General features: G+C 36.4%; 1 protein-coding gene and 1 long non-coding RNA gene across 2 annotated transcripts in view; both read right to left on the reverse strand.

Moving 5' to 3' along the window:
• The window catches only part of ULK4 (unc-51 like kinase 4), a 207,277-nt gene that overhangs the window by 64,903 nt on the left and 118,630 nt on the right, over nucleotides 1-23,744 (reverse strand). The window contains exons 30-31 of the mRNA XM_068186673.1: nucleotides 23,419-23,524; nucleotides 598-764 (exon numbers count right to left, since the gene is read on the reverse strand). Coding sequence (XP_068042774.1) covers nucleotides 598-764; nucleotides 23,419-23,524 — 273 coding nt within the window. The remainder of the gene's footprint in view (nucleotides 1-597; nucleotides 765-23,418; nucleotides 23,525-23,744) is intronic.
• Nucleotides 12,418-14,282, reverse strand: LOC137482337 (uncharacterized). Its single transcript, XR_011004019.1, has 2 exons — nucleotides 14,235-14,282; nucleotides 12,418-12,829 (listed from the first exon to the last, which is right to left on the reverse strand). It is a non-coding gene; the product is annotated as an uncharacterized lncRNA (long non-coding RNA).

Genomic DNA, 23,744 nt, shown 5'->3' on the forward strand with positions numbered 1-23,744 from the left:
AACAACAAACAAACAACAAACAACCCACAGAGGAGGGCCTCTGGGGATGAAAGAAGCCATGTCCAGAAAGATATTACAATATTACAACCTATCTGCAGTCTTTTGAATCTCTGTCCTTTAGATATATTTCACCTGACAAACATCTGTTCTTCAGTGAATAATACCAAGAACATAAAAAACCTAACATGAAGAGTATGTGTTATTGTTTGCAGTGTAAATACAGAAGTCATTTCACTTGACTAACTTAAAAATTTGGCAGATCATCTAAAAAGAAAAGCAATATTTGCTAGATATGCATCATGTCTAAAAAATTACAAATGCTTTTCCTTCATATGTTACTAAGAGGGCTATCTGAAATTTCTTTGCATTGTATTTTGTGCTCCATATTAAGGAGGAGGATGTCTTTGTTGGAGGAGAAAGTCCCATCAATGCCATGACTTGCAGTGGTTCAAACAGTTACTTGGAAGACAAATTGAGTTTTCACTACACTAAAAGTTCCATAAAATCAGAATAATGGGAATCTCATTATTAAGGATAGTGGGAAGTTATCTAAAAAATTGTTTAAGACAGTCAAGACCCCATAAGTAAATGCCATACCTGCAAAGTCTGGCGCACAATGTTTGCTGTATACGTCAGCATGTATTGCAAAATGTCGAGTAAGGACAGAAGCAGCACATTTCCTATCTTGGTGCTCCTTTTATCATCTGCCTCCAAGTACAGGGCCACAGCTTTTGTTAGGAGATTACAAACGTGATGAGTCAGTCCTATGTAGAAAGTGAGACAAAAAAAAAGAAAAAAGAGAAAAAATAAATAGGCTATTAGGACAAGAACAGTGTGGAAGGTGACCTAGATAAAATAGATTATGATAAAAACAAATTTTACATACTTTATGACTATTTATTACATTTCCTCTTTTTCTCCATTACTATAATTACCTCCTCTGCTATTCTGTTTGGACTGGCTCACAAAAAGAGTAAAACCAATACAATCAAATTTGCTAACTGTGGGGATTCATTAAATTAAAACCTACTTTGAATCCTAAACTTTTCTGTAGCTTGGCGACAAGTCTCTTTCACAACACCCCTAGTCACAAGAATTTAGCAATTTCAGGCTGTTACAAAGTGACACTTTAAGGTCACTTAAAATTTCTTTACTGGTCTGTCAGTTAGAACCATAGCCATATGCTTTAATTATAGATAAAACAGTGCTATGATTAACAAAAAAAAAAAAAATCAGGGAAGTGTTATAAATTAAATACTGCATACTACATTGAAATGTTAATAAGATTTGTTTTACTAATGGTAGTAAAAACTTTCCTGAAAATATCTTCTTGTTTTGAAGGGGTTTTTTAAAGCTCCTTTAGAATTCAATAGCATCAGCCCCTGTAGCTTGCCTAACCACAAATCAATTGACATAGCAGAAAAATATAATCCTATTCAAGAAAATATTGATTCAATTCAGAATCTTTTTTACTTTCAAATACAAAGTGACTGAGTTCATTATATGTGATCCTAGTGTATTTCCTTCAGATTTTCCTAAAGGATAAAACATACTTTGTTTCTAAACAAAACCATAATATCTTTGCAAACCACCTTTTAAACTTGCAATTCACTTGGCTGCATATATGTAGTAACACTGCAGTGTATCAGTATATTAGCTTCCAGTCTCCATGACGTCAAAAAAAGACTTAAGTATTTCACTGATTTCAATGAAGTAAAAAGTGTTTTTATACACGTTCTCTTTTTAAAAGTCGCTGTATATATTTCTACAAATATCAATACATGATTTATATGAGACATAGTAGAACACATTAGGTGCTTACACCATTCAGCTTTTAAGAACAGTCAAACTTCCAAACTATTTGAACTATTTTAGCTTTGAAAGATACTCCATCAATTAACTAAACTTCTTACAAAATATTTTCTTCTCCTATTCCTCACTGTTAATACTTTCCTCAGGAAATTAAATACATTTCATTTAGAATACAGTTATGGTTCTAGATCATTAAGACTCTTACTCTGCTTCCATCTCACATCTTCTGTGGTTTTATGATTACTAGCATTATTCTTTCACAACAATTTATTGATGGATGACAGCTCAGGACAAGCTTTGAATTTCCTGGAGTTTTGTCTAGATAAACCAAGCTCTCAAAATGAAATAATTCTAATCTCACCCATTTAATTTCCTTCTCCTTTTTTAGAGTGAAATTTCTGCTGCAGTTCTGAAGACCTCATACAAAAATCAGATAGCACGCATCTGACAGCGACACATTTAAGTGATGTCACCAATACCCATGGAGAAGAAGAAATTACATAATTGCATGTCTACCGAACACAAAACTTGTGGTTGTCTATGACTATTTTCAACAGACTAAATCAGAATAAACCTAAGGAAACAGTAAGACTTGGTCCCTATCCAAGTGAAGTCTGGAAAACTGCCTGCAGGGATATGACCAAGTACACATTGTTTCTCCCTGTATATGGCCACAAAACCCATAGCCACATCAAAATGAATGAGTCATCCCATTCTTTCCAGATGGCTTACAAATAACCCGTAGGACAGTGACTTGGAGATGATTGCTGAGAAGGCCACTTTCATAAGCAGGCATTGCATTGCATGGATCATCACTAAGAATTTTTTAGGTGGTAGTCACTCACAGCACTAATATGGTTGACTAGGGACTGAACAATGGGGAACGACTAGTAGTGAACAAAATACCAGGATCCATGACTGTGATTTGCAATCCTTTTGCTTTCAGCTTTGAACAGAACCACTTGCTTATTCCCCTGGCTGTACCAGCCTGAGTCAGAACTGACTCATTTCTGTTGTTTGGTGAATAAGGAGGTAAAGCAAACACTCAACCTTCTCCTCATCCATTGAGACATGAATAATATAATCACCTAGATTTTATTTTCTTGAAGAGCTTACATCCTAAGGGTATGTGTATTAGCATCCCTACCTCCAAACACCTGAGATAGTTAAGTTTACCTTGTTAACTAAAACATCAGAACTAATGAATTTCATTTAGGTATATATATGCTCACACAGAGCTATATGTGCAAAGATATGCAAGCCAAATTTGAATATTTTGTGGGAAAAAAATTTCTTGGACTTAAAATACTTTTGGAAAATTTAGCACATCCAAACTTTATAATGAAGATGTCTAGAATAAAACACTGGTGCACCTAATGCACTGCATGATTCATACAGAAACCTGATAAACATTTGTTTCCACAGAAAAGCAACAGACTGACCTCTTGCCCAAGTAAATAAAGTTCCAGACATCCTCTTTAAAATACTTCATCATGTCAAAACAAAATGAAAACTGGAGGCCACAGTTGTAGACATGTAAATACACTCCTTGCTTACACCACAAGACAGAGTACACACACTTTGTGCTCAGAAGAGAAATTTGGGAAGCTGGTGTAATTTACAGTGACCATGACAAAACTCCATAGAAGTCTAATGGCCTTGACCACTGGTACTGTAACAAATTTGCTCACAAGGCAGCTATAAAGATCAAGACTGACATACTTCAACATTCAAAACATTGAATTGCAAAACAGATAGTTTGGGAAAAAAGTATGCAATTTTATACAAAGGAAATTGAATTAATAATTCAGTAGATCATAATACAAAAATCACATACGTATCTCAAAGTTTCAGACAATACCTTGAAGGTTTTCTCCCAAATTTTAGAACAGATTAAAGAATGACAATTTAATGTCCTAAATAAAGCCTAAACCAGTATGTATTTTTAAAAATTTCAGATGCTATATTTCAGAGTCATATATAACAAACATAGGTTTCTTATGCATAAATTCTCAACTCTTGATTGGAAAGTGAAATAGGCTCCGACTGAAAAGGCACACACTTCATGCCCTCTTGAACTTTGTAAGTAATGGATCTGAATTAAAAAATGTGCCATAGAGGAGACTTAAACCAAAGCAGTTGAGGAAGGTTGTTCTACTTGGACAAACAACCTACATTCAGGTATTCTGGTACTTCCAAGTATGTTGGCAATAGCTCATCCTCTCAAGAGAAAGACGTTAGTAACAGGTTACATGAGTGAAAATAACCATTATTTCTTTCAGCTAGGTGTTTCCTAGTAAGAGAATTAAATAAAACCTTATACTTTAACCTATTACAGAGATTTTTAGTTACTCTATTAATTTGCATATTTCTGCAAACAAAATATATCACAATGTACTGTTTGTAGCTTTAGTTATAATCTGAATTTAGTACAAGACTTCATAGGGCATTAGCCAAGCTTGTATTTATCTGTAAAAGGAAGACATTCAAACTATCAAGCCTCACTGCAGTTCTCTGCTATTCAAATTTTGCTGAAAAATAAGGCAAAACTTACATTTTGTATTAGAATTATTGTGTTTATAAATTAACATAACTGGAATTAAACAAAGAATCTTTTCTAACTCTGGTCCAAGATTTACAATACATGTTAAAAGGATTATATCCAAAATTTCTAGCCATGGATTTACAGCACTTGACAAACCTAGTGTTCACAGCAGAGTATTTCTCTGCCCAGAGACGCCTTCAATGAACTGAACATGTAGCTAATAGTGCTTTATGAATGTAGACTGTGATGACTATGCTTGTGTTTTACACACCTTTCAAAAGATAAAAGGAGTCTTTTGGCCCATGATACAGCTAATCACACTGAATGTGCCATGATACCTTCTGGAATGAAAGCTGAAAGGAAATTTTTTATTCTCACCTATTAGTAAGATGGATAAAGGAAAAGAAATCTTCACTTCCAAATCATATGAAACATCAAAGGACAGCCTAGGAAGCAATCTTCTAGGCAATCCTTTCATGCCTACCAGCAATTAGAGCATTCAACAAGCCTGTCTGCTTCCAGCTGAAGAAAATGTTAGAGCAGGTGCACTTCATCTGAACAATGCTACCTTGCAGCCAAGCAGCCAGCAGCAAAACCCTCAGTCCAGCAAAAAGCCTTCTCTTTGTTCCTCTCTGCACATTGCTCTCTTGAGAGGCTTTTTTCCCATTAGTACCACACCTACACAACTGACTCCCCAGGGATATTACCAAATGTACATGCATTAGACCTTTCTTCCTTCTTTTACTTACAGAGTGGACCAACAATATTGACAGATTAAATAGAAACCATATTTTTTAGTGTTTTAGATTTTAATGCTGAAACTCAAAAATATTGCTAAGTAGAAACACAGAACAGTACAGATTCTTTTGCACAGGAATGAGCGAATGCACCTGAGCACTTAAGATACTCCATGATGACATAAAGATTCTTCATAAAACCTTATTTACCTACCTAAATTTGGGACTCAATTTACATTCTTTGCATCACAGCCTTACTAAAGTTTTCCTGTTTTGAAGAACTGAAAATAGGTGACATTAAGCAGATGGTATTTTTAGGGTAATGGCATTTTTTAAAAAAGGTTCATTGCTTTTAATATTATTATTTGTTACTGTTTATGTTTTAGGAACTATTTGTGTTAGTACTACAATAATATTGAGGTAAGAATAAGCTAGGATAGAAAATTAGATCACCAATGTTTTCAAAATTCGGTGAGTTATGCATGTTACATCAAGTGGAAAAACAATGATTCGGCTGTTGAGCAGATCAATTGCATGACTCCTGCCCTGAAAATTATTTCATATTTGGATCTTAAAAATGAATAGCATCTAAATAAGAAAATCTTGCAAATACTGGCTAGACTATTCCTAACCCCGGTAGAATGACTGGACATTTTATGACTGAAGAAAGAATCACTAGGTTTAAGGGACAAAATTCTCATTTGAATTTATCATATTGAAGCAGTCAAGGCTCTCCAGAGTTTCCCACTGTGGGAAGAGTGGCTCAGCTTTTTCTACTCACGTGGAATGTAGGGCACTCACCAATGGTGCCCCAAGCAGGCAGTTCTTCCCTCCCACCCAAGAAAATAGATGTGGAAAGGATTATGACAACCAGGGAAGAAAAGCCAGTTATCACCTTCACTACAGCTAGGTCGAAAGTAGACTGGGAAGTTCTATGTTATCTTGAGTGTGGCTGCCTGAGAGGAATAAAGACCTGACATTCTCAGAAGCAATGTGGTTCTGCTTCAAGTCAAAGCATGACATAACACTACTTTTTCCTGGACTGGCAGTGTTTAGCTGCTATTGTTAGAGGGCAGTTTAGAGGTGGCAAGTTTCTCTTGTGAAAAACGGCTGCACAATTGGAGACTCCCCAGGCAGTCAAACTCTTCTGAACCTAAGAGAATCCCACCAATACAGAAATCTGCTTTTTTTTCCTATAATTGAGTCTATTGATCAAACATGTATTTGATTAAGACCAGCAGGTGTATAGATTAGCCAACTAAAAGACAGAAAACCAGGAGGATTCTCTCATAAGTATATGAGTGTAATAAAGGATAGTGAAAATGCAACTTGAACAATTTAGAAATAATAAAACCATGTACTGTTGAATATGCTTTACTGGGCAATATAAAAAAATAGAATATAAGAAACTAGTTAAACTTGGCAAGACTGTGGTTGCTCTCTATGAAAAGACATGGTTAGAATTATATACACAGAGGAAGAGTATTTCTGAAACTATAGTCACTGATACCTTGAAAGTTCCCGATTTGTTGCTGCTTTTGAAAATGAAAAAATTAAAAAAAAAAAAAAAGGAGTTTCTCATTTGTGACAAAATTTCAAATGAATTCAGGTTTTTGTGCCAGATTGACTCAACTATTATATAATTAATTCAGAAAAGATATCCAAGACGTTTGAAATTCAGTTCACAGCACATATGGGTACATAGCCCCAGAGTTCTGAAGGTGAGGGGCTTTGTTCTAGTCAAGACTTACCAAGATAGTCCTCATTCCTAGGAGTACAATTCATGAACATGAACTAACTCAACAGGGATGGAATGAAAGATCAGAAAGTAACTTCCCTTGGAAAATAATATAAGACCATTCAAATGCTTTCTAGTTACAACAGAATTAATATAAATAATTTCTACAATTTTTATGAGTGAATGCTACATAACTATGGATTGTAATAATATTCAGAGGATCTATTCACAGAATTGATAAGACATTAAGAGTGTCTTATGTGAACAGCCAATTTTGATTTGTTTGGATACCATGCTGCTGACACCCTGGTTTGCCTGAAGCAAATTCACACACCCAAATTACCCTTTTAGTTGGAAAACCTGGGAAGGAATAGAGGTGGAGGTAATACAGTGGCTTCCCAGGGTATACATTTAAAATACTTTTGTCACCAACTGTGCATATATTAAACACCTAACTTGCATTCTTTTCATGTGGATTTAAGTATTTTTGTTGCTGCAGCTTTTTAATTTGTCGATTGTGCAGAATTTGCAAGCACAACCTTGCATGATAAAATACTAAAAATTAAATAAACCAAGACTTCAGTAGGATAAAATCATGTTATTTGGATTGACTATCATTGCTGTTATGAAGCAAACTTTATAGCAACTTTTCAGTAAGATGTCTCCCCACATGTCAGAGATACATTAGAGCTTGTGGTTCATTTTATAAATCACAATAATTCTACATCATGGTACTTCAAATCAAAATTCAATACACCCTATTTAATTCCTACAAGGTGTCAACTAAAATATGGTCCCTTGGTTTTGTCAGACAGAAGGTAGATGATGCCTAGAAGATTTTCCAAACAGCAGGTTTTAATGATCTGCATGAGGAACAAGAATATCTAATGGGACACTTTAATCTTTGAGAGATAACAGCCTTTAAAATCTCCTTTAAAGCCAGTCTGAGATATTAGCAGTTGCTGCTTCACACCCACATGGAAGAATTTCTACTTGCACATTGTGAGTTTATAGGTAGTGTATATTTTTTAGAAAAACAAATACTGCATGAGGTCCTCAAATTAATGGCAAAAGCTAGGCAAAGTTCTTCACTAAATTAAATGTGTTATTTGTGTAAAATTAGGAATGCTGTGCATTCAGCAAGATTTGAAGTCAGCAAAGATTCAGTGAAGACTTTTGACTTACTGCTCTGAAAGATCATGACTGCAACAATTGCCATGTGATAAAATACATAGGAATTTATATCCTGTGCTTAATTTAGAACTAGAAACTCTTCTAAAGATATTTCTATTTTAATAATAGACTTCTTGTCACACAAGATTAAACCCTGTTTATCTCTTTCAAATATCTTAACACACTTCTGCTTTGACATCAACTTTCTCTTCTACCAAAATCCTTGAGATCAAATTCAAACTTAGAGAGCTGTCTTTTTAACAAAACCCATACAGACCAGATGTGAACAGCCTCAGAATACAGACATAGCCCTAAACTGTTGTCACAAACTGACAGCACTCAACAGCTTTAATTGCTCTAGCTTGGACTTCATGAGGCCCTGGGCTGGGAGTGATAAGGACCAATGAACCTTGGCTTCATAAAATTCTCTGAAGTTTTCAGTTCTAAGTTGCAGAAATACCCATGGTTGAATAGTGTTCCCACATATACTCAGCAAAGCATAAGGGTAACAGCTCTACACGTTTCTCTATGAAAAGTCATGCTTGGTAAGAAAAGATATTAAATATGTATTTATATTCCTATTGGTCTATTTACATCAGTCTGCCATAAGATGAAAAGAGCAGAAGTACTTGGATTTTTAATTAAGTCTTTTACTGTTGTTACAACTGCACCAAAGAACAAGAGCAAAGGCTAGAGTACCCCCTAAGTGGAATTTGCTGCTGGCTATTACAACAGAATTGAATCTATGCCACGGTTTCCTGCAACATCCCGTGTTATTCATCAACTACTTTTTCAACAGAAATGAAAGCAGACAACTAGTAATTGCAACTGTCCAAGGTGGCCTTCATGTATTTGCACTTAAATGATCAAAGGGCTTAAACAGAGGTCAGGATGTTATGTGATAGCAAATCTCCTTTAGCCCTTATGACCAGATTATATTTTGTAGCTCCAAATTACATTTGCCTTAAGCCTACTCTTTTACATCAACTGTTTTCCAAATAAGCATAAGGGATAACCTTGACAAGCAGACCCCATTATTTGCTATCACATGATCATACCAATAATGACACACCTGATTAAATCTCTAAAATCCAACCACTGACTATTCACTTCAGATTATGCTATCCTTCTTGTTAACTGGCTCAGACATATGTCTTGTATTGTTTGCATGGTATGCTTTTTCTACTCTGACCTAGCCATTATTTTCAACCTTGCCACTAGAATCTTTGAGTTGGAACCCATCACACTGGGATCATGCTGTCATTGGCTATACACTAGCTACACCAGAAGTGTCCTACCTAATGTTCAATATTAGTATAACGTAGGTCAACAGATCCTTCATTTTCTGTCAGCACAGCCACCTGATCCCAACTATCTCGACTTCAAAAGGTTACATTGAATTAGGTCAGCTGGTACCAGAGCTCAGCTTACTCAATCAAGAGACTCTGAAAGAACTGCAAGCCTGCATGTGTTTGATTTCTGTGCTCCATACCTCTTTCCCCTATTTCAAGTGGATCCACACAATGGGAACATGGCTCTAATGACACTGTGTTGTGGATGACCCATACCTTTTTTATGCGGGTAGCTGTTGCTGGGAGTAGTGAAGCCCGTATCCATATGTTAACGGACTGGCTCAGACTCCTGGCAAAACTTCCGCATAAACTCTACAAGGAGATCACACAGAATGGTCTGGCCTATTAGGCTGTCTTGGTCCAAACCACCCAGCTGTAAAACAAAAACAGTGAACTATACTGCCCTCCCCAGCAACAAACGGAAATGAATCCTGCTGCTAATCTAATGCTTTAATTGAGAATCTGGACACTGGTTTGAGGGCAACCAATTTCTTCACAAGTGAAAAAGAGGTTAAGACATTGACAAAACTACAGAGAGAGAGATGGCCACAGAAAAAGGTGACTTAGACAACAGAATCTAAGCATGTGCCTTGTGAAGATGTGCAACAGAGTAGCAGGAGAAACTTCATATGCAAGCACTGGTTTAGTACCTGCACTGGTTTTGGCTTGGACAGAATTAAATTTCTTCACATGAGCCCACATGGGGCTCTGGTTTGGTTTTGTGCTGAATACAGTATTGAAAACACAGCGATGTTTTGGTTATTGTTGAGCAGCACTTACAGAGAATAGCTTTTCTACTCCTCACCCCACCCATTAACAAACAGGTTGGAGGTGCACAGAAGCTGGGAGGGGACACAGCTTACCAGAGGGATATTCCACACCATGTGGCATCACACTCAGCAATAGAACTGAGGAGGAAAGGTTGGAAGGGTGGACGCTGCTCCTGGACTGTCTGGGCATTGTTTAGTTGGTGTTGAGCAGCTGTTTTCATTTGTATCACTTGTCTTTTGTGTGTTTATTTTTCTCTCTCCCTCATTTGTTTGGGATTTTTTCTCTTTTTTCCTTAGAATTTAAAAAATTCTTCTTAAGATAGCTTTTTAATTATTAAACTACTTTATTGTTAACCCACAATTTTTTTCTCACTTTTTTATGCCTACAATTCTCTCCCCTCACTGGAGGAGAGCTGATTGAGTGGCTGTGTGGTGCTCAGTCACCAGCCATGACTAAACCATGACAGTACCTTTTCCTTTTTCTCTACAATGCCTGCTCTGCTGGGCACAGGTGGTTTTTAGGCATTAACATACTTACAGGATCACAGTAGGTTTATCAACTTGCTTCAACACAAGGAGCCTTCACCATCCTGCCCCAGGTTGTGGTTCATATTTCACTTCTTAGGTGCCCTGGGCAGTACCACTATGCACCTACATCTCATTACGCACCTATACTTCTCTTTCAGCCTGCTTATGCCCAGACCACTGATTCTAGTAAGCAAGTTCAGACAAAGAAACTCAGCTTGACAAGATAACGGGGCTGGGGAGAAAAGGGGAGCTTGCAATGAAGGACTCATGTACCTTTGTTTCTCCCCACCGTGTTATCCCAAGTGAACAGACAAACATTAAGGATGATAAAATTTAACTCTAGCATGACACAATTGAGTAATATCCACAGCATTTTCTAAGACAATATACTCTGCAACAAATTCAGACAACAACAAAGCAGGTCACTGCTTCCATCTAGGATTCAGGATTGTAATAGGTATCCTATAGAATAGTGGTATCATGGCACATTTAATACACTTTATGTGAAGAAAGACTTCTTTTTCAGAGAGACAGTTAGCATGTAAAGCAGATATAGAGATGCCCAATGTGTTTCGTTACAGGAATGCACACTTTTCCAGATGGAACCAATATGCAGTTCCTACCAGTAAATAGATGAGACGTGCTCAAAATTTTCTCACTCCTCTGTTCAAACTAGCTTGTCCTTTGCCTTTGTTCATCAACATTTTTAGAAAGAGAGAACTGACTAGCCTTAATGAACATTCCCTGCGCTTTTAGGAAGAGGGACTTAAGAAGTAGGCTAGAAAAAGTAAAATCTGGACATAGTGAATCTGGATCTATGTCAAGTAAATGCAACTCTGTTGGGAAAACTGGAGGACTCTCTGGAACTGGACCGTCAACAAATTATGCAAGAACTGGCGATAAGGTGCAGCAAGTAAACACCAGAAATGAGACGCATATTTAGTTAAATTTTCAGGACACAAAGAGTTTAAACATTTCACACAATTTGGCCTGCTAGAAAACTGCACTGAACTGGGAGAGTGACTACAATTCAGCCTGGGAATCTGGATGTTACAGGGAGCACTCACACTGGCCAGGTCTATGGAACCAAATGAGGAAGTTACTGCCAGGAGTTGTCATTTTAAGCTTTCTGGACGTGTTGCTGTAGCACTGCATGCTGTGCAGGACTGCATGCATGCCTTTCATGAACACAGGTTTTCTTTCAGAGTGCACAACAGAGCCCCGCAGTCAGTTCTTGCACTCAGCCCAGACTGGGGTATCTCTGCATCCAGACTGATCCCATAACACACAGACTTGGTCTGAGTGACTGCCTGACCCATAGCCTAGGCAAGCAAAATCCTGTAAGCAATGCTGTTCTTGTCTTCTTCTATGTCTTCTGTCAAAACCTGCAAACCTGCCTTGAAATTCTGTTCCTTTGGGTGTTCTATCTGCCTTTTCCTTAACTTGCTTATGACTTTTCCTCACAGTATAGACAAAATGCTACCTCTAAATTCATCTCCTAGTGTTGCTGTTTGAACCACATGTTCTCTTAACAACATTCACGGTAATTTCACAAGAAAATGCACAGTAAGTAACAGTTTGAGCTTTTTTCTTCTAGTAAGATAAATAATGGCATAAACCCACAATTCATGTCATTCTGGGTTGAATGATCGAACCAAAATACATGATATCTGTCTATGCATATTTAGCAAAAATATGTATTGGAAAGCCTGTTCAGCCATCATTGATAATTTTACTGTTCTTTCAGTCTTTACATAATACATATAGTAGCATTAGTTCTGCTGTCATCCAGGGAAATAAGTTGTATTTCACAGATACATCATTGGCTAAAAACTTTATGTCACAATATGGACATGTTAGCTAGGAAATAAGATCTTTTAAAAGTGTGAATAAATCCATTAACAGCACTTTACTGGATTTTTTTCCACAACTCAGTGGATTAGGGATTAGAGGTTTTTGACTAAGCAATCTGAAATATGATAAGTAAGGAAAGAATGGCCCTCAGGAAAGACTAGATAAGTTGAAGCTGGGTGGATGCAGGTGAACAAGAAGTTTCTTATCTTTTTCAAAGGTGGGTGGTAGAGGGAAAAAATTTTCCCTGATTTTCCATTCTCTTAAAAGTCAGAAGACAGCTTCAGACTTTATATAATTATGCTATTTCTTCTCCCATTAATCTGAAAAATTCAAAGGGAAACACAGTGTTTTCCTCGATGAAAACAAAGGAACAACTAGCTGATGCAATATCTTCTAAAAAGATGGAGACATCTGTGGAAACATTTAAACCCTATTTATAAAACAAAACTCCCCAATGTTTATCAAGTTAGGGCTTCTTTAAGAGAAAAGTAAAACTGATTTGCTTAAGCCTCAGATCGGAAACCCATGACATGTCCTCAAACACATGCCTTTGATGACAGATTTGTCTTCATAAACCCATCTTACATAAATACCACCGGGGTTCAATTAGGAAAAAGCTTAAGCTAAGATGAGATAATTTTTTTAAAGCATGGAGAGACGAGTTTGTATTACATTTATGCAATGTATTTTATTAAAAAAATAAATAGCATCATCAGGTAGACATCTATATTTTTGTTTCAGCAGTTTAAATAACCACTGTCCCTCAGCTGGAGGTTTCCACTGTACCTCAAACAAGTTTGCCTATCTGCTGACTTACAAAAACTGATGACATGCAGATACATTGCTATAAAATGTAAATGATCATGTGTAACTACACAGAAAATTAGTTATCCTATCAGACCTACAAGGCATTGATCAAATGCCACAGGAAAAACCTACCAGCTGGGGGTGGTAACTTGTCTAAACTTGTAAGAGAACATAAACACTCACCTGAATATATACTATCTTAAGATGGTGTAAAATCCATATGCAAAGACTTTAAAAGAAATTTAACTATAGCATTGAGTTTTTGAATATAAAACGCACATTAAAATGTAATTTTAAATGTTTGGAAAAGCTAAGCTAAGCAATATTATAAATTTAGATCTTGAAGAGCAAAAGAAAACATCATCCTAAAAAGACTACATCTAAATATTATTTTAGGCAAAAGTCTGAAAAATAAAAGATATTTAGGTGGAAGAGGAAGAACATCACAGGAAAAGTCTGAAGTAATATAGGCTACTGCTTTATATTTGTGTAAAAAATTGGGAATTTCAAAAGACTTTAAAAAATATAAATAACTTCAGTTTATCCATTACGATGTAATTCCCTTTCTGATTTAAAGAGGAAATTATTTTCAAGTTAATTGTCCACAAATGGTTTAAACATTCAGCCCAAAGCTTTCCTGAAAATAACTTCAAAGACAAAAACATCTGGCTGCATGGAAGCTATGACAACCATTGAAGAAATTTAAAACAAAACAAATAAAAATCCTGAACCATTCTTCAAAGCAGTGAAAAATCTCAGATTTCATTTGTCTGTCCACTAGATAGATCTGGTTCTGCCAAAAAGAATTTCTTTCAGTAGGATCATACAAGTGCAACTGAATAAGCCTTTTCCCTATGACTGATTGCTGTAATTTAATTTTGTGTATAGTACTTTGTACTTTTGTGACTTTACACTTACCTGAAATTGGCAGTGGTACAGTGCTTTCATCCCAAGACTGTTCTAACTGCTAGAATAGAACATATGTGATAGCTCTACAACCTATGGATGCAGTAATACAGTAACTGTATTTAAAACATGTCCCTTTTAAAATATACAATTACATTTTTAATTACATCTCCTAAAATGACCTTTCAGCTTACTAATTATATCTGACAAGATACACAGGGATATCATCATAATTAGATTTATTTTTTATAACAAATAGTTTGCATCATCAATATTTAACCTGTAGCTAATATGATAGGTACATGCTTACCTAGTTATTAATTTTTCCTCAAACTGACCCAATCCACTAGTGCTAATACATATTATTTGAACTGCAGTTCAGGGGAATACTAGCATAATGTCAAATGACAATGCTTGAATCAAACTGCAGGAAAAGCAGCACCCAGAGTAAAAGCAAAGACCACAGTCTCTAGAGAGAAGGAAAAGAAATGCCATTTCCATGACTAAGTTGTGAGAAGGAACATAAGGCTTTAAAGACTTTCCTGGTTTATAGTCCTGAGTTTAGTATCAGGAAACCTTTGGATGCCTACAACCTCAACCTGATGGGAAATCTACACCTTTCATTTTAGCAAAAAATTTTACTTCTTCCGTTTAGGTTTCTGCCTCCAAGTAGTATCAATCAGAGTAGTCACTCAGTCAAAACCTTAAGTTTGTCTAGGTATCGGACGAGTACAGAAAATGTCTACTGTGGCTGGCATCTTAGAAATTTAAAGACAGTCTAGGCTTTGTCATAGTAATATTTATTGAACTAACCTCTCACCATTAAACTAAGCTGATCAGTTGTACAATCAAATGTCTGCATAAAGCATCTCAGATGAGAATATAATGGAATTCCAGGACTTTGAATATTTTTTGTTATTATTCTGTTCTTTTCCGTCAATTAGGTGTTAAAACGAGACATCCTTGATAGTTCAAGCAGCCAGCTATGCTGCAAGATTATATACTCGGCTGGCCACAGGGATAGAAAGCATCAGGACACCTACCCCAGTCACAGAAACGCCAGCTCTCTTTTACAGTACAGCACTAGAGAGACAAGATGTAACAACTTGTTGAGCCCTTACTTATTTTATCCTTTGAAGTTCTAGCAAGCATGCCGTGACATTGTGTGTTATGGGTATGACTCTCAACAACAACAGGCTTGGTTCTACTTGAATGGCACAAGTGTTCCTCGCAGCAATTACCATTTCTATTTTCATCCTTTTCAGATAGCTGCATTGATGAATATCACAGGATGACACAGGTTATTTCTTCCTCAAAGACATCACTACTACCATGCTATTTTGACATGATTCCCACATATCTTTTATGATACTAGACTCCTATGTTTACCCATGTGATGTTACACACTTCCATCTCAGTGACTGGCATTTTGGGTCAGAAAAATACGTCTTAATACTGCTAAAAAGCATTCTGAGCTTTGTAATATCACAGAAGAAACTTCTTCAGGATCAACCACCATTCAATTCTCATATAAACTGTAACTCAAATGAATACAAGACACACAACACAGGATTACTATTTTTAGATGTTCACAGAGACACTTTTGTGCTCGAGAGCTGAACTAACTACTACAGTACTAGCAAGGAGCTGTGAAAGGCTTCGATCCTGCATGGCAGAGGATGCAAGGTGTACTACTGGAACTACTCAGACAAGATTATACATTTTTTTTTCCTATTTTAAAATTATTTCTTATTTTACATTGATTTAATTAAGAGCATTTTGTTTCTAAACACTGACTAAATACAGAAAAAATGCTTTTAGGTTCTCACTCTTACTGATTTCCCTGATTTATTCTCCCTGTCAATCTCTCTATTCCAAATCACAATAAATTGCATATGAACTAAGTTTTACAGTAAGCAGATATAAAGCACTGCCATAAAACACCTTCTCTATCTTCAGTCACTAAGCAAATACTTTGTTGCAGCATATGTCCCAGTTGAGACAGCCACAATACACAGAGTATCAGCATACAATTTCAGAAGGCTTTAAGCATTCACCCAGACAGAGTAACACCATAGCACCTCAGAAGGCTTCAGGCATCTGCCCATACAGAGTAGCATCATTCCACTTCAGAAGGCTGCAAGCATCTGCTCTTTCTTGTTCTTCAGCAGAACCTTTTATACCCCTCATTGTTCATGCATTGCACCTGTGTGCCTTCTGTACCCTTTTGTGATTGGTGAGTGCACCTCAGCACTCCATGTCTCACTGCTTTCAATGCTGGTCATCTGTCCTGCACAGATGCAGCCCACTGGGGATGAGGCTCAGCTGCAGCCCCACTCCCAATTACCACAAATTGTATACCTACAATAGTTCTACATTGTATCCTGTAAGACTTCTGCAGGAGACTCCTGGGAAAAAATAGAAGCTAGTAAAGAATGAGTAAATGACTTCAGAACTAGTCTGAATGTGTGTCTGATTTCTTCACAGACTAAGTCTGTGGGTTTTATTTGTAGTTGCCTTTTTTTTTTTAAGGGCATATTAGTTTAAGCAACGTATTCTATAGAATTTTTTAAGTACTGCCTATTCCTTGCAAGCAGATTTCTTCTGTATGACTAATCCATGTTCCTCTTCTTGATCACCATCTTAAGAGATAGTTAAATTCTCCCACCTTGGAAAAAAATGCTGCAACTTTGAAGCCAGCTACTCCAAAATCTCAATTTTACCCCTAAAATCCAAGTCACATGTAATGATACACCAATGCCTTTTCAGTGTTGCACTGTAGCTCAGATTACTGCATAGGTGGATGCAGCAGGGAGGAAGATCTGGGTAATCAACTTACTGCAATCTAATGTCTAATTTAATGAACACTGGTGATGTAGCAGGCGAGAGCTGGCTAAGAAGCTACAAATTGTTCTTTAAAAGTGTGCTATGGGCACCATGATCAAATGTCTTTTGGAGACTGAAGCTGAAATCAAATTATCCCTGAGGAAATGAAAGGTAGAAGAATATCTTCCTAAGGTTTAGATAAGTTAGTAACATTTGGGGTCTATCTAGAGAGCTCAGAATTCATAGTCATCATTATGGTAGCAATAACTATTACTTTGTAAAGATCTGTGTATTCAAAATACATTTTTTTCCTTTATTTTTCAATAAAAAGGTTGAAATTGGATGTTGGTCTCAGGAGTATCATTTTTTTGCATATGCAGGTATTTAACAAACTTTAACAATACAACACACAAAGACATTTGAGATCTAATTAATCTCTTGACAAAAAAAAAAGTCAAATCAGTGGACCACAAGACGAATAAAGATACTTCAGCCATGAAAACTGATTTTTCTTTCATGAGGTGCCAATAGTTATGATCATCTGACTACAGACTTTATTGCAGATCTGTTCTTTTTAACAACTGTCCCTGCTTTAAGCACCTAGCATGCTTTCTTAGTAGGATATTGAATATTACGACTGCTGTAGCTGACATTCTACACTTCCACGAAATGTCCTTAGGAACTTCAGGTTTTACACAAACTGCTTAAAGTACCACGTACTACTAATAGCAGTCACATTTTCACACAACTCAAATACTATTTTTATTGTACTAAACCCCATAATTCCCCTTTAGTTTCTGAGATTCAACATCACTAAGACAAAGTTTAGGATTTGCTCTACCATATAATGGAAACTTGTTTTTAACATTCAAACATCTCTGCTTATACTGCTACTGATAGTTACTTCAGTACGGTAGCCAAATACAAGATCACAGCAGTACAGTCTGGGAAAGGCAATTCAATTCAACATTACTGTATTGAACTTTATATATCAATCATCTCATTACACGACCATCATAAAAAATATTGGCGACTGATTTATGAAGTATAATGGGATTCAGAAAGGCTAAAAAATGTAAACTCACTCCTAAGTACTGGGCTGAAAACAGTATACTAGATCAGCCTTGAATAACAGTGGAAACTTGGAATTACTTTTTAAACATGCTGAAAATAGCTTTTTATATAAACATAATAAATTTGATGCATTATCAGGAATAAATAGCTGCAGATAGACTATCAGAAGTCATCCACTGCAGCCTATAAGATCTATTTTCTAACAAGATGTTTTGTTCATATCTTCAGAATGAAGATCCTTGCGAAGCAATTAAAGTCTTTGAAAGACATTTCTCTACAATCTAATATGATATACCCAAACTCTTCCTATAAACAAAATGATGAATCAGTAAGAATGAAGACATTTCTTGCCTTTGAATATTACCCACGGACAAACCATACTCAGAGGTGGAAAGCACTGCTAACTAGACAACGATTCAACTTTTTCTGGTTTTAATTTGTACAAACTATGTGAAAAACAAGTCAAAAGCCCCCAAAAAAATCACAAGTAAAGAAAGAAATGCAACAAAGAGACTGAACTGAAAGCAAAATAAAAAGTTTATATAACTGTTAATTGTACTTGAGTACAAGAATTTCACTACATTAAGTGCTGTGGTGTACTTGGCTATTTATTAATCATCACATCCACATATCGAAGCAGCCTTGCACACTCACACCACTCACCTATCAAGCAGCCAACCCTGACTTCGTGGTTTGTCTTATGTATAACTTTGTCAGTATGTCAGTGCTTGTCACTTGACACACATCTAAGAGAGACAATATGTCTTTTCAGTAGACTGCTCTAGTGCCTGTCTATAGAAACAGATGATCAACCACTGTACTTCTACAACACCTGCTTAGGAACTCATAATCTTAGCATCTAGAACAGGGTTTTCATTTTAGAGTCAATAAATGTCAATCCTTTTAATATGACAGGCACAAAGTAAGGTATGGATGTTTCTTTGACCAGTAGAACTAAAAATAACAGTAGAACTAAAAATACCTGTCTTCATACAGATCTGCATCCTGTATCTCTGCCTACCTCTATGCCAGTTAAGTCACCATCCTCCTCACTGATGACTCCCTGCCCCTATTTCTGAAACCTTGGTGCTGCTTTGTCCTATGTCACCCAACTATAAGCACGCCCTTCACTGTGAGTTGATCTCATGCACTGACTGAGCTTGTGGGATCATTTCATAGATACCCTCCTCAGGCATTGACCAGCACAACATTAAACTCAGTGGTTACAAACCCAAAACAGAGACTGCAGGCATCCTAGAAAGAAAATGGGAAGTGAATACTGAAAAGGTCACAGAGACATATTAGTTAATAGATCTTTATAGTATGTAATGTATAAGTACACATCTATATTTTGCAGATGTCATGTATTGCATTATTCTTTTTGCTGTATGCTAGTGAAGAATATTTAATTGATAAGCCTTTTGTTTTTCTCTAAATTATGGCATTAACTTGGGTCTCTGTCATCAGATACTGATTATTATAGGTTGAATACATATTTGGACCTCTGCTCTCTCAAGTTAAACTTAAAATTGCCCGATATCAAAAGATGGGCAAAGGGAAGAAAGAAAGACTGGCAGCCAGAAGCCAAGACAGAGGAAGAGAGGGTGTCACTCTCTTAGAAGACTTTCCTGAAAATGACCACAATTGTCTTGGCTTTTTAATATCTTTCCTTAACTATTCACAAGGGACCCTATATTAATCCTACTCTCCTTATTGAATTCCAGTCTCAGTAATTAAACTGAATCATATTATTCCCTGCTGATTATTAAGTAGAAATTATCATTAATGTTAACAGAACAAATGTTTAATAACTGATAACACAAGTACAGGCCACTTTAAATTCCCTCTGTGACTTCAGTTGCATAAATTATTCTCCATTTCACCTTTAAACATTTTAAGTGGTTATCAGTACATGTCTGATGTATTTTAACACAAAAGGACACAGTTCAGGGAAGAGAGAAATTAATAATACCAGGAAATCCACCTTCTATGAAAGTTGCAGAAATACACAACCATATCATTTTTAGTAACAGGAAATCACAGAACTAGTAAAGCAGAAAGTGCCATCATGCAAGATTTTCCTGTGAAAGGGGGAAGTTCAACATGTAAGATACAGGCTTTTAAAAAAAATCTATCACCTCACACAACTCCTTTGAGCACGTGAGAGGTCTGAAGGCTAACAGGCACAAAAAGAAACAGTGACGTGGGTCTCTAAATGATTTGTCTGCAAAAATACAGCTTCTTGGCAGCTGAATAAAGGCATGCACAAAATCAGAAAGAAATATTCATTGCTAATGCCTTGACTCTTAGATACAAAAATCTTCACAGGACTCACCACCTAACCTGAGTTCCTTCTAATGTTCAGCAAGTATCTATCATTTTTAATTTCTAAAGCTCCACATATACATGAATTAATTATCACACTGTAATTAATAAGGGAAATAAGGGAAATGGATGAAATTATGAAATTGATCATAACACTCCATCTCCAGGGTTTTTTTTTAACAGAGAATAGCTCATGAATGTTGAATACATTCATTAACAGCACAGACACAGTGTTAATAGGATATATTAACATGCATGTTCAGCGAGTTTACAGATGACATTGAAGTGAAGAAAGAAGCTGATGTGACGAAGGATTGATGGATTCAGAAAGAACTCAAGAAGCTGAAGAGCTCAAAAAAAAAGGCTGCCAGAAACCTTTTATAGTTTAACAAAGGCAAGTACAAAGCTCTACACTTGGGAAAGAATACATTCATATGTACAGGCAGAGTCTGAAAATACACACATCATGTGGTCCACTCTCCTAAACATCTTGGTTGCCCTCTCTCAAGCAGGACTTGCTCCTGCTTGTCAATGTCTTTCTTACAGTTTGGAACCCAAAACTAGACACTACAATGAATGGAGGAGAGTAATCACTTTCCTCAACCTTTCAGTTTTTCTTTCTCATTGCAGACCTCTTTTGTCTTTATGGCTGCAAATGCACACTACTGACTCATGTACAACTCTTCTACTTGGACTCCAGGATATTTTTCTGCAAGAGGAAGCTCAGTTTTCATTTTACTAGACTGCATTCTTCTCCATCACACAGAAGTCATTAAAAATGAGAAGTCAAATGCCAAAGATATGGCAGTAGAATTTTAAGGTATTTTCCTCATGTGAATACTATATATTTACAGATGGTAATGCAAAGGATATAAAGCCCTCCAGTTTGCACAGAGTAACTTCTTTCCCCTTTTAATTCAAAGAAAATCTAACAGTCTGCAATTACAAGATCAATACTCAAAACATCCTTGGCAAACCAAATTTTAGAAGTTCTTTACTTGACAATTAGGCCCTAAATCAATAAAGCACTGGCCAAAATCCAGGCTTCCAGTACTCTGAAGATCAGCCAGTGGGGAAAAGGGATGAGAGAAGATGGGGACATTTGACTTGAGATAAATTATTTTTGGCTGCGGTGCTGCTTTCTCTAGTGTGGTTGCTGAAGTTCAGTGAGTCTAAGTTACTGTTATCTAATCAGTATTAGTCTGAAAATGTTACTGGAGTCTTTAGGACATAGTGCAAGAAAAATACTTTAATATTATTTCTATCCTGCTTCCTTAATTTGGAAACTAGCAGGACTGAAGAGATGTGCTCTATTTTTGGAGCAGATGAGAAGTGAAAGAGCAGAGACTTTCTACCAGCAGCATAAAAAGCACACAGGAGTTTGCCCTGTAGGACATTAAAAGAAGAGATATTTAGGGAATGGAGGCATTTCTGCCATGCTGTTAAACAGTTTTGCACCTAATTTGCCACACAGAAAGGCAGAGGTGTATTACTTTAAGTAAGGCATGCCAATTATGTGGTTACAGTGCTTGTGGGACTTGAACAAACTTCTTCGCATTATGCAATTTTAACAAGTTACCCTGCTGCAGCTCAGGTCAGTGCCAACTTAGGATTTTGCCTGACAGACAGCAGATGTGCCTAAAGATTGTAAAAGCAGCACATACATCTAAATCCCAAGAAACTCCAAGCAGTTCTAAGTGTGATAGGCAGTTTGGTGAGAAATAACCAAATAATCAGAATCCTGTGAACCAGCCCTTTCCAAATTAGTCATAGTATTCCATTCTTTCTCTTTTTTTTTTTTTTTCCTGGCTCTGTTCTCCACTAATACACCACTAACTTCAGAGTGGATCTGTTTGCAACAGAGGAGAGAGACATGTTGTTTAGCAACAATGTCAAGTTCCAGTTTGTCTCCTGAATGATGGCATTGCCCATTCAATCCCTTAAGACTAGAAAGGTTCATGAATTCAGCTCTCTTGCTTTCTGGGTCAGTGTTTTAACTACTATGCTAATTACGAAAATGAGGACATGATTCCTACTACCCACCTTGATGGATTCATAGGCTGGTATGTGTACCAACAAATAGTACAAATGGTCGCATAGACCTGTATTGTTAGATGTCACTCACCCATTCACGATAAACAGAAGAAATGCTATCAAAATGTATGTCTCTAGAGAAGCTTGTTATTTTCTATAGATTTTCAAAAGCAGAAACCTTTTGTTCAGAACCAATTTCTAAAATAAAAGAAGCCTAGATAATAAAACACAGTGAAACAAATTATGGAATCATAGAACAGTTTGGGTTGGAAAGGATCTTTAAATGTCATCTAGTCCAAACCTCTTGTAATGAGCAGGGACATCTTCAGCTAGATTAGGTTGCTCCAAGTTCTGCCCAACCTGACTGTGAACGCTCTCAAGGACAGGGCATCCAACCACTTTCCATGCAACTTGTGCCAGTGTTTTATTACCCAACTTAGGCGGTAAACATTTCATTAAGACATGCAATGGTTTGTAGACTAAGACTATGGTCAGCTTGGATTCCACCCCATTAGTCAACATCACTGGACTGGAGCAGAAGCTATTTCTTAAAAGTGTGCACAAATATGGTACAACTTATCCTTTCACTGAGAAAAGGAAGAATTTGCAGAAGTCTCTCTACACTCTGCACTGTTATGGTCAGTACTCTAGTCCATGCCTTCCTTCCCAAGCCATTCTTCACAGGCATAATGTAATTTTAAGTTGGTAATTCTTTTGTAAGTCCATTTTCTTGGAAGAACAACTTTGTAAAAGTTAAATTTGTAATCAAATTGGTAAGGAAGGAAGAGGAAGTGATGAGGAGGACATCAGCTACAATGTGATTATCTAACAACCACTACAAAATCTAAACAGATAGAAGTTTTGTTTCACACAGTGCCAGACACTACACACTGGGAAACATCTGAGAATAAGGAGAATAAAGATAAAGATGACATACCTTCTTGAAAGAGTATCATCATGTTCATACTTTTGTTAGCAACGATATTATTCAGTAAGGCAATTACAGTTTGCATTGTATTCCCAAGTATACTGTCCTGGTATCTCTGCAAAAACAAAACAAAACAGTAAAAAAAAAATCTAGTATTCCTTTTGCAAGGTTAGAAGACTACTACTTTAAAAATGTGGTAATACAAAAGCAGTACTTTCTCAATCCCTTAAAATTCAACATTTAAAATACCATAAAATCAGCCAAATATCTTAGTAGATAACATCAATTTCAGGGACCCTGTTATACAACATTAGACCAAAACGTCTCCTATGTTA

The sequence above is a fragment of the Anomalospiza imberbis genome, chromosome 1 (genome assembly GCF_031753505.1).
Source record: "Anomalospiza imberbis isolate Cuckoo-Finch-1a 21T00152 chromosome 1, ASM3175350v1, whole genome shotgun sequence".
Lineage (NCBI taxonomy): Eukaryota > Metazoa > Chordata > Aves > Passeriformes > Viduidae > Anomalospiza > Anomalospiza imberbis.